The 12,320-nt window shown below is 43.5% G+C and overlaps 1 protein-coding gene and 1 non-coding gene across 2 annotated transcripts in view; both read right to left on the reverse strand.

Moving 5' to 3' along the window:
• HGD (homogentisate 1,2-dioxygenase) overlaps positions 1–12,320 on the reverse strand; it is a 52,380-nt gene that overhangs the window by 2,165 nt on the left and 37,895 nt on the right. Inside the window, exons 10-13 of the mRNA XM_062208694.1 lie at positions 11,891–12,015; positions 8,875–8,979; positions 6,282–6,408; positions 775–956 (exon numbers count right to left, since the gene is read on the reverse strand). Coding sequence (XP_062064678.1) covers positions 775–956; positions 6,282–6,408; positions 8,875–8,979; positions 11,891–12,015 — 539 coding nt within the window. The remainder of the gene's footprint in view (positions 1–774; positions 957–6,281; positions 6,409–8,874; positions 8,980–11,890; positions 12,016–12,320) is intronic.
• On the reverse strand, positions 10,563–10,664 carry LOC133752793 (U6 spliceosomal RNA). Its single transcript, XR_009864976.1, has one exon. It is a non-coding gene; the product is annotated as a U6 spliceosomal RNA (small nuclear RNA).

The raw sequence follows: 12,320 nt of genomic DNA on the forward strand, positions 1-12,320 counted from the left end.
ATTTAGCATAAAATTACTCCTTGTGGTCCATAAACTCTACCACCAAGAATGCAAAAATAAAATAAAATCAAGTACCGCAGCCAACAGCAATTGTGTTCAGCCTCAGTGTTTACAGCATGACACAGAAGGAATACAAAACAGGTTTGAAATCCCATCAGTTTCATACCATGCCAGAGTAGAGCAAAGGAAAATGATAAAGCAGCTGAGAATTGCTGCTCACAAGCCCTGACTATAGTGAGGCCGAGATATCCTGACCCTCCTTGGCTTGGGAAACAGCTGAGGGTGGCATCCTGCCTCCTCTGCTATTGTGGCCCTAGCGGATTACTTCCCAAAGCAGAATACTCTGAGAAAGGGCACCTGGATAGGGCTGCCTGTGGATTTAGGAGGGCCCTTCCCACAGTGTTCATAATGGTCCCTGACATCGGAACAATGTTAGTCTACAAGGCTAACTCACGGTCATCTGCAGGGTTGAGTACCACACCCATTTCATAGACACGGAGAATGAAGCATAGAGAAGTTAGTGGTTCAAGGTCACTTAGGAACTAGGAACTAAGATGAGAATCCAAGTCTGACTCCAAGTTCAAAGCTCTTCCTCCACCACTGTACCAGGAGTCGAGTAGGTACACAAGGCTGTGTGTATACACACATATAAATACACACAGACAGACAGACACACAATTATCCTCCCCTGGCTCCCTCTGTGTGACTTTGGAGGAGCAAAATGAACCATTCCTCTGAACAAAGTCATTAGAGACTGGTGGTTAAGTCACTTACCATGGTGCCGTCAGCAACCCTCTCCGGTGCCAGCTTGACTTTGCTGGCCTTCTCGAAGCAGTCTGCATCAGGGCCGTGAGGGGTCATGGTACTGTGCAGGCTGCCTCCACCTGGCAGGAACCCACCTTGCTTTGCCTCATAGTGACCTTTGATGAGCCCCATGAATTCACTCATGCAATTCCCTGGGAAAGTGGAAGCAGTATTATTTTACCCAGCTGAGGCAAGACCAGTACATTTACCAAAACCCCTCGCACATTGCCAAGAAGACAGGAGAATTTGATACATTTTATGAGATTAATAGAGAATATGGATCAACAGAAGAACAATCAATAAACATTCATTAGTGTAGAATTCTTGGTAGGTAAAGCTTGGCTTGATGGCCAGGTAGATTATGAGAGGCCTTGAGTTCCACTGTCCAAAAGGAATTAGGCTATACTGAAAGAAAGTCAGGGCCCAGACAAGACAATAATAACTGAAATGCAAATCATAATAAGGAGTGGATGTACTCCATCATCTAAATTTGTAAGTGTCATATCAAAGTTATTTTCTCCCCCACATCAAAACCCCTTTCCAAATAGCTCCAGTCTAGTATGTAGCTTCACCATATTTTGACTTTCCAATCTAGAAAGCTGCAATGTTGTGTGTGTGTGTGTGTGTGTGTGAGATGATGGAAGATGATGCCATGAGAAGAATCCTGGACTTAAAGTCTGTCATCAAATAATAATCTTTGGAAAAGAATATTGTTGGGCCAGCACTGTGGTGTAGTAGGCTAAGCCTCTGACTGTGGTGCCAGCATCCAATATGGATGCTGATTCAGGTCCCAGCTGCTCTGCTTCTGATCCAACTTCTTGTTAACGTGCCTGGGAAAGCAGCAGAAGATGGCCCAAGTGCTTGAACCCCAGCACCCACTTGGAAGACCTGGAAGAAGCTCCTGACTCCTAGCTTCGGATTGGCCCAGCACCAGCCATTGCAGCCATTTGTTAGTGAATCAGTAGATGGAAGACCTCTGTCTCTCTCTCTGTCTCTCTTTCTCTCTCTTTGTTTCTCCCTCTCTCTGTAACTGCCTCTCAAATAAATTTTCTTTTAAAAATACTGTTATCTGAGAAACACAAACCATAAATGCTACTTATTATAATAAATATTGCCTGAGCTGAATCTTACATAATCTCATGCTTCTCTCATCAAAATGCCTCTAAGTTTCCTTCTTTTCTTTGTATTTAGAAAATCAAACTTACAAAGAATAGTTGCACTTTCAGAGCAAGAATAAAGAAATATAACATTTGTGTATGTTTAAGTGCCTTTCCACCTCTTCAGAATGCTTCTTTTTTTTTTTTTTTTTTTTGACAGGCAGAGTGGACAGTGAGAGAGAGACAGAGAGAAAGGTCTTCCTCTTGCTGTTGGTTCACCCTCCAATGGCCGCTGCGGCCGGTGCACCGCACTGATCCGAAGGCAGGAGCCAGATGCTTCTCCTGGTCTCCCATGGGGTGCAGGACCCAAGCACTTGGGCCATCCTCCACTGCACTCCCGGGCCACAGCAGAGAGCTGGCCTGGAAGAGAGGCAACCGGGACAGAATCCGGTGTGCCAGCGCTGCTAGGCGGAGGATTAGCCTATTGAGCTGCAGAGCCGGCCCAGAATGCTTTTAAGATTCATTTGATTCTTCCTATTTCCATTGACACTCTATTCATATACTCCTTAATCTTAAGATGGGAAGGAGCCCCACTTCTAGTCAATACAGAAGAATTCTTTGTCATTCCTGACATAGTACTTCCTGGGCTCTGCATGCTTTGTAAAATGAAAACTCTCTATAAAACAACCCATCATTTTACTTAAGAGCTCTGGTTGTTAGTTTTTTCTTCAATAGAAAATTTCCTTCATCTAATTTAAATTCATTGGTTCTAGTTGTGCTTTCTGGGGTCACACAAAATTTGACAAAAATCACCATTCTTTAACTCTTCCAATCTGACGTTTCTTGTGAAATAAATCTCTTTATTATAGTAGAAGCACATTTAGAACAAGAATTAAAGAAATATAACACCTTTCCATCTTCCTTTGCTCACCTACCTATCTATCCCTTCATCTGTCCTTTTCTCACACCACCATCTGCCCATCCATCCACTTTATATATTTGATTGCTTACTGTACTCAGTACTGTGATACAGAGATGAATAAGAAACAGCTTGCTTAACGCTGCTCATAAACTGTCTTGTAAGAGGGCCGAGCCTGCTAACCATGGATGGAATAAACAGATACAGCAGTGGCAACCTTGCAAAGCCAAACACTTGATCAATGTTCTGCCCTTCTTTCTAATGTATAAAGTATAACCACATGCCCAAACACCTCTACGATCCAATAAGCATCCCCACCTACCCGGCCCAGAAAACCCAGAGCTGCTACAAGCCCCGACAGAGTGAGCAGTATGTGATAGATCCTGTAGAAAAGGTAAAGCCCAGATCAGAGCTCTACTTGTTTTTCCATGAAGCAGGAATAGAGGAAAGGAAGCAAATGGAAGCCTAAACTCTATTTTGCAAGCAGTCCTGCTCATGACTTAAATTTCCTGTCATGCTCCTCACTCTAGTGTATGTCCTCAGGGTCACCTTCTGAGTTTAATTTCAAGAAGACAGCAAGACAGAATTCAGCTTTGATCGGAATATGAATTTGGGAAGCAATGAGTTTAGTGATGACATTTCTACATCACTTTCTATATTTCAAAGGATAGTGGGAGGGTAGACCTTGCCTGTCTGATTAAAGCTGAATCTAGTTGACTAAGGCGCATTAAGATGAGTGCAGGCAGTATTTCTACAGAAATAATTCCCCACCTCTTCCTTAAGTTGCATCAAAGTAGCAAAGATTTTGAGTACTTCTAAAGCCATATTTTTTTATAGTCCTGGTAGAACTAATTTCTCACTAGGGACTCTGTGGTTTTCTCCAACTGTCTGAGGGCAACCATGCCTTTATGAGACCTATACTGGGGCCAAGTTTACTTTGAGACCATTAAAAAAGTTGTAGGGGGCATTTCACAAGGCAATTTTCTTTAGGAAGTCAGAACCACAAGTTAAAATTAAGGAGTGGGCTGAGAGCCTATAGCACAGTAGCAAGCTTTTCCAAATCAGACCTCTGTATCACCCCTTTACCTGGGTGGGGAGATGGACCCTTCCTTGGCCCAAGTTTCTCAAGATGAGAGCATTAAAATCCCTTGAGCTGTTAGTTAAAAACATAGATCCTGAGTTTCCACCAGAAAACCAACTAAACTTTCTGGGAGTCGGCTTTAGGAATACATTTTTTAAAGAAGGCATTCTAAGTGGTTTTTATATCCTCTACTATTGTCAGAGTGTGGGCTCTGGAGCAGTAGCATTGGCATTACTTGGGAACTGGTTAACAGTACAAATTCTTAGGCTCTTCCCTGGATCTATGGAGGCAGAAACTCTGAGGGTGGAGTCCAATAATTGATGTTTTAACAAGCCCTTCAGGTGACTCTGACACCTGCTAAAATTTAAGGACCACTACCCTGGGAGCACAGAAAGCATAGAATCACCTCAATAGGCTGGCAAAGTGCAATAGTGAATTAGCCAGGATGAGGCTGTGAGTCACAGGCTGTAAGCCAGAGCAATTCTCTCTCCTTGACAACAGGCCCTCGAGGGCACTAACTTCCAGGAGGAGAATAGTTAGGGACTTTAAATGGGCTTGATACTCTTCAGAAAAGACACAGGTCACTATGACTTCATTTACAAAGCAGCTGGTGTCTTTGCAGTGTAATTAATTGCTTCATTTCTCCTCCATGATGGTGAAGAGGGAGATGCTGGCTTTTGACCATGAAGTGGCCTTCTTATATTCTGAGGGCCTTTGTTCCCCACTTCTGTGCCTATACTGTCCATCAGAGATACTGTTACATACTGGTGAGTCCTAGTGCCTGGGAGCTGGCAACATACAAGGAGCAACCTTATATAAACAAGATCCTGGGGCTAACTCAGGAAAATAGCTTCTTTTCTAGAATGTTCCAGCTGAAAAGCACTGTAATCAATTTTTATTTTATTTTATTTTAGAGACAGGGAGAGAGACAGACAGATAGGAAGAAATCTCCCTTTCTCTGGTTCACTCCTCAAATGTCTACAACAGCTGGGGCTAGGCCAGGCCAAAGCCAGGAACTGGGAACTCCATCAAGGTCTCCCATGTGAGTAGCAGGAACCCAATTACTTGAGCTATCACCTCCTAGGGTGTGCATTCACAGGAGGAAGTGCATCTTAGTCTTTCTGGAGCTCTGTGTACAAATAATGTAATTTCCAGGAAGTAGAATTGTATATTGATCTTTTTAGGTTTGATTTTCAGCTGGCTAGTGCACAGTTAAAAATGTCAACCTCATTAAAAATAGCCATAAAGCCTACTGTGATGTATTATTATTAAATAAATATTTATTAGGTGCATATTATATATCAGGCATTATGCTAGCCATATCAGTTCATGGTCATGTTCTCTGGCATCAGACAGCTTGCAATTAAATCCTGGCTCTACCACTTAATTAGCTGTGAGGCCTTGAGAGTCTTATTTAATCCCTCCTGTGTCAGTTTCATCTTCTGAAAACAAAATGAGGGCTAATGACATTACCTTTCTCTTACAGCTGTTATAAGAATTAAATAAAGAACTCATAACAGGGCCATACAGACTGGCCAATAATTGTTAGCTATTAGTAATAATAATGCTAATAAAACAAAAATGGTAGATTTGTTAGGTTTTGTTCTAGGAAACGAATCCTCTGCAGAAACTCCTTCCAGGATAGACAGATTCCAGCCCCCCGTGTAGACTACCGTCTGCTTTGTTTGGCCAAAATGATTTGAGAAGGCACATTTTACAGGCTCCTGAACCAGGTACAGGTAATGAACTTTCCAAATCCAACAAACAAACAGCATCTCCATCATTCCCCAGGCCCCAACACAGATAACTGAAACATAAAGAAACATCTTGTTTCACCTTTTGTCAGCCTTCATGCTTCCCCTTCAGGGCTACAGACACTGAGACCCAGGTTCGGGGTCATTGTATTGCTGCCATCCCTGCCCAGGTGGTGGCATTTAAACAGGTTAAAGTCTGGGGGCGCAGCACAGGGAGGCAGGATACTAAACTCAAGCCAGGGAAGGTGTACAGAAACAACCCAGGAATTATTCCCAGTGGGGAGTGCTCACTGCTTGGCTTCTGTTGGGTTTCCAAATGTGGCTTGGTAAAAGAGATTCGATGATTGTTTACAGCCCTTGTCTCTTCTGTTGAGGAGCAGTGCTGTTTTTCTTCATACTATTTGTTGAACTCTTTTACTTAGTGTAGGGTTAACTTTATGATAAAAAAGTAAGCTGAAAGTAGATCTTTGTAAAAATTAACAGTGGGAATGGGAGAGGGAGGACATAGAAGTGTTAGAGCGTGGGTGGGAGGGAAGGTGGGGGGAGGTATCACTATGTTCCTAAATCTGTATATATGATTGTATACCTTAAATAACACTTAAGAAAATAAAAAAGGAGAGACTTACTGTGGTAATAAGGAGGCCTGAAGGTCTTATCAGCAACCCCCCACCGAGGTGGGAAGATGACAAAGTCAGCAATGGCCACTCCGGGCCGGACAGACTTGGCAGTCAACACTGTGAAAATGGACGGGTCCTGCGAATGCACAAGGAGAGGTTGAACTCATGCAAGGGAAGTGACTGGACACTGACTGACACAGCCACCCATCCATGGAGGTGTTTTCAAGCAACAGCCTGATTTCTGATCAAACAACACAGGGCAAGCCAAATAGTCTGGGCTTGTTGTTGAAGTGCAATAGACATTCATCAGACTTTCCTGTCTTGCTGTGCTTGAAGCAAAATGAATTAATACCAGCTATGAGAATTCTGAGTTGCTCTTTCACCCTGCTGAGCCTACATCACATCCAACCTACTACTCCATGAATCTGAAAACAAGTGGTGCCTGCCTCCCAACCTCAAGTCAGGGTGAGCACAGGTGGGATGTGCAGTGCAGAGTTCCTGGAACGAGGGAGGCTCAGAGTAAGGTGGAAATAGAAATGAGCACTATTTAAGTTTTGTTGTAGATGTAGGTTTGTTGTTTTCTTGCCTTTGTTGCTCAGGTCTAAAATACACAATTTAGATCATTAGTCTTGGTGGTAACAACAAGAGGTGGATAAGTTGAGGGACAATATTATGTTTTCAAAGAACTTCTGGATCCTTCAGTGGGAAGACCAAGATTCAATTTATTTGAAATCAACAACAATCATCTTCATTTTTTTTTTTAATTTTTTTTTTATTTTTATTTTTATTTTTTGACAGGCAGAGTGGACAGTGAGAGAGAGACAGAGAGAAAGGTCTTCCTTTTTGCCGTTGATTCACCCTCCAATGGCCGCCGCGGTAGTGCGCTGCGGCCGGCGCACCGCGCTGATCTGATGGCAGGAGCCAGGTGCTTCTCCTGGTCTCCCATGGGGTGCAGGACCCAAGCACTTGGGCCATCCTCCACTGCACTCCCTGGCCACAGCAGAGAGCTGGCCTGGAAGAGGGGCAACCGGGACAGGATCGGTGCCCCGACCGGGACTAGAACCCGGTGTGCCGGCGCCGCAAGGCGGAGGATTAGCCTGTTGAGCCACGGCGCCGGCCCAATCATCTTCATTTTTGATGCACCATGCCAGGGTCTGGTATTCAAAGATAATTGGGGAGGAGAAGGGTAGCCATTTCTACTTGAAAGGATCAGAAAATCCCTCAAAGAAAGAATGACATTGGAGCCGGCCTTGAAGAATGAATGAAAGAAAGACAGAGGGCAGGAAAGGGGGAGACAGAGAGCAGAGATGCTGGGAGGGAGGGAGAGAGGGGGAAGGCATTTTATCTCAGAAAAGAGAAAAGATATCAAACCACAGAGCGATTTTGTTAAGGGAAGAGAAGGCTAAAACCCAAGGTGTACTGACAGAAGGGACAGGGGCAAGAGGTGGTACTGGAAAACGCATCCAGGGCCAGATGGCTAAGAGCATTAAAGACCACGCTTCGGAGCTCAGACTGAATCCTAAAGCCACGGGGGCCTTCAAAGGTTCTCTAATGCAGTGATGGAAAAATCAGAACTGAATTTTGAGAAAATAACCATAGATCAGTACAGAGGATATTGAACCTGTGCAAATTCGATTTTAAAAAATCCAGTCCTTATTGCTGTGAGTTCACATTTCTTCATCTGTCATGGGAAATGGTCTGCAGCGATCAGAGTGAAGGTAGGAGGCTCACATCAAGTTTTATCAGTGTCTCAGGATTCTTTTTCATGCTGTTTGGGGTTTGGCAGCTTGCTTTTCTTTCCCCTTTTGTGTTTATTAAGAGTTGCTGTTGTTCAGAAAGGTAGTTTGGTCCCCACCAGAGATAAGCTGAACTGGCCCAGAGTAATCCTTCTGTCTCTGGTTCTCTGGCTTCTGCTCTAATTATCCCTCTAGTGTGTGCGTTAACTTCATCTATTATGAACTAGGCAGCAAAATGAACTTTCCCCCAGGATCTCAAAACCAGCACTTTATCGACAAAGTGGGGCCATGGGGGCCTGCACTTAGACCAGGGACCTATTTGTGGCCCCCTAATTGGCTGAAAAAATATGGCCAAGTTCATCCATTAGAATGTCTTTGGTTTAAATCAAGCAAGGAGCACTGTGAGTAACTTCAGAAGGGGACTGTCTGCTCTATCACTGCCCCAAACAGCCAGAGATGAAGGCACCAGGGTGGGCAGTCGGACAAGTAGGGCAGGCCCTTGAGATTTGTGAAAAGCACAGAGACTTCTCCAATCCAGAAATGTTCTTTTCTCCTCACCCCATCACTGATGTCAGCAGTTGGTTGGTTTTTTTAAAAAAATAGTTTCCCCCCCAGAATACTAAGTTTTCACTCATCTATGAGGGTTACGGTGAAAACTCTGTAGAGGACTAAGCTGTGTTCATGGGTGAGGGTTGTGTATCTGGCCTGGCTTCCTTACTAGCTATGCTATTTAATCCTTTACCAAAGCACAATCTCTCTCTCTCTCTCTCTCTCTCTCTCTCTCTCTCTCTCCCTGTGCCTCTCTCCACACACACATACACACACACACACACCATCTCCAGTGTCCCTATGTGGTCCAGACTTACTGCGTGATCAAAGGCCACCGAGTTGATGACCATGAAGTTCTTCAGGTTGTACTTGTAGGGTGTATAGTTCCCATGCCAGGCCACGACATTGAATGGGGAGACATCCTAATCACGAAAAGCAGGAAAGGGTGATCTTAGCACCTAATATGCCTGTAGTTGTGATCCCACAATATGTCCTGGGCATAACACTCTCTCTCCCTAATTTGATTTTGTTCTCAATTTAATTATATGCTCCTTTGGGAGAAGTGTAACTCTCATGCATTCTCGAGTTGCTTCACATACTCTGGCAGACTTCACTTAGCCACTAACCCTATTTTTCCAGTTCATAAGCTCCAGCTGCTTTCTGATCCCTTGTGCAACAGAAGCATGGCACAGTCTCCAAGTAGTGCCTTTCAACAGTTTTTAACTATGGGAATCTGTGCATGCCAGCAATTCTTGAAAAATCTGGGCTACCCTCTGTTTTCTGGTGCAAAGGGTACTGTGATGGTTCTCCAGGTTTTTTCAGCCTAAAGGAGTTCCAAAAGACAGTTCTTGGGTGGGTGAGGAAGGAGAGGAGAGGGGAGCAGTCCTCCAAGAGATCCTGCCCCAAGGGTTTGAGATTTCAGAGTGATTCCAAGGTGCTACTTCTTGGTTCTGGCCTGAGGTAAGAGGAAATCAACGTCCTGCTATTAGGAAGGTGGTCCCCACTGCAGCTGTGGGCCTATTTGGGAAAAAGCATTCAGCTGAGAATGTTCTGAATCCTTTAATGAGCAGGCTACGCGCACAGAGGTGGGGTTAGGATGAAGAGGAATGATGAGAGATGTTGAGGTATCTGAGCCTGATGATAGCGGGAAGACATTGTCATTCCTGGGCATGTGGGTAAGGGAGGGATATTTTGTTATAGGACTCCAGCAAGAGGTAGGACTATGAAGAAGGGGCTTTCCAGTTGCATGAGGGTAAGCATTTCAACATTCACTCTTGGGAAAAAAATAAAAAGCCCTGAGTTATAACATGTACAGATTTCTGGGGTATAAGTACTCTCCCATGATCATTTTCAAGCTACCTCACTGAATGCAGAGCTGGGAAAAGGTGTACATATCAGCTCCTGTTATTTAAAAGGAAGTGGCTCCAGCATACCCCTGGGGCTGCCGACGGTAGCTGAGATCATGGAGGATGTAGTTACTACCATAACACAGTCCCAAATGAGGAGGAAGCAGGGAAAGAAAGACTCCAACTGATCTTGCCTCCTGCCCTGTAATTTCCTGCAGATTGAACCCAGCCAGAAGCTAGGGAGCTCAGGTGCTAGATGTCAGTCTCCCAGGGTACAAATCACAGTAGTCAAGGCAGACTGGATCAGAGAATACGAAATACAGGGTCTACTTGAAAAGCAGAACCCTTTCTAGAGGAGCTACTGGTTGTTTCTAGAATGGTGGTTCTCTAGCGACTGTATGGAAAAATAATCTGGGGAACATGTTAAAATGCACGTAGGTTTTTACATCCCCCAGAAGTTATCACTTTTGCTGCTGGAGTATCTAAGGATCTGCATTTTAAACAAGCCTCCCTAGGGCTTCTAATGCAAATGATCCCTGAGCCACATGTTGAGAAACCTGGTGACTCAGAGAAAACGAGGGTGACAATGTGTCTGCCTCCAGGGTTAATTTTTCAAAAAGTAATTTTAGAATAGCTATTATTATACCACCTGTAGCATGAGAAACATGGACTGTTTCATGAATTTTCATGTTGTCTTTGTGCAGGGTATGCTAATCTCTGTATTATTCCAATTTTAGGGTATGTCCTGCCAAAGTGAGCACTCAGCTTATTTCTGTCAAACTAGTTGATCTCTGCTGGTTGATATGCTCTCCATATGCTGTCCAAGGAAAATAACATGCCTTGCAACTATGAGGGGTCTTCAAAAAGTATGTAGAAAACGAAATTTTAAAAAGTTTATGTTGATACAAAAGATTTTAAATCTAGATATAACTTTTTCATAATACACAATTTCCATAAACTTTCTGAAGGTCTCTTCAGATAATAAATAGGTTGAATAGGGGCCTGCGCTGTGGCGCAGTGGGTTAACGCCCTGGCATGAAGCGCCAGCATCCCATATGGACACCAGTTCAAGACCCGGCAGCTCCACTTCCCATCAAGCTCTCTGCTATGGCCTGGGAAAGCAGTAGAAGATGGCCCAAATCCTTGGGCCCCTGCACCCATATGGGAGACCCAGAAGAAGCTCCTGGTTCCTGGCTTCAGATTGGTGCAGCTCTGGCCATTGCAGCCAATTGGGGAGTGAGCCATCGGATGGAAGACCTCTCTCTCTCTCCCTCTGCCTCTCCTCTCTCTGTGTGTCTCTTTCAAATAAAATAAGTAAATCTTTAAAAAAAAAAGATATAGTTTGAGTAGACAAAGCAAATGAATAATGGTTCAGAAGAAGAGAGCTGTGGGTTATTTTTATTATATGACTATTTTATTCTAATATATTCAGTGTAAAAATAATATGTAGCAATATATTATAAATTATACTAATTTATTATTAATATGATCTGTGCCTTCGCTATGTCTTGACTTCACTAGTCTGATGGTATAAACCAAGCCAAGCTAATTAACTTAGTTCTCCTTGTTTTGTATCAATAATTGCCTATACTTGAAATATGGTGGCAATTAGAGAATATAAATCTTGGCTGATCTGCTTGTTATCTCATTTGCTTCCTTAGAACATACTGTGCTGGCTGTACGAGTATAGGATGTTTTCCATACCATTTATAGAGACTTACATATTGCCAGGATTTTCATTTCTTGGAGAGTGAAAAGAGCACAACTTTGGAATAAGATTAGATATGGGTTCAAATCTGCCACCTATTGTGACATTGGGAAATTACTTATCACCAGACTGGCCTGACTACAAGGAATGCAACTAGTACGTTGTTTGTAGTATGTTATGGTGTAGTAAGGACGAAAGGATATATGCGAAGTACCTAACACTGGGCTTGACAATCAGTTGGTACTCAATAACTATTCATTCCCAATTCTCTAGCTTTACCTGTTTAGCAGCAAACAGTTTGCCCTGGTATTTATTAATCACTGTGTAGCCACCCGGCACTTGGCGATCTTCATACCATGCAACAGGAATCAAGAAATCACGAGGATTGGCTAAGCCATTAGCTCCTAGAAGATGATAACACAAAACTCAATCAGACACTTCCGAAATCCCATAAGAATGATACCCACGGCTACAGAAAGAATAGGGCTTTCTTTTATGTCAAGAGCCATGCCGCAAATTTCTTCCATTGCTCAAAGACTCCCTGGATTCCTAGTCTGGTATCTTTTTTAGGAGGATCCAAGGGATTTGGCTGGGGAAAAATTCACAGAAATCATCATTATCACCAGCATCACTTCCTACAGTTGCAGAGCGACTGTGATTAACAAAACCATTTTACACACATTATCTTAGAGGTGAGGGAATGGCAGGA

The sequence above is a fragment of the Lepus europaeus genome, chromosome 2 (assembly GCF_033115175.1).
Source record: "Lepus europaeus isolate LE1 chromosome 2, mLepTim1.pri, whole genome shotgun sequence".
Lineage (NCBI taxonomy): Eukaryota > Metazoa > Chordata > Mammalia > Lagomorpha > Leporidae > Lepus > Lepus europaeus.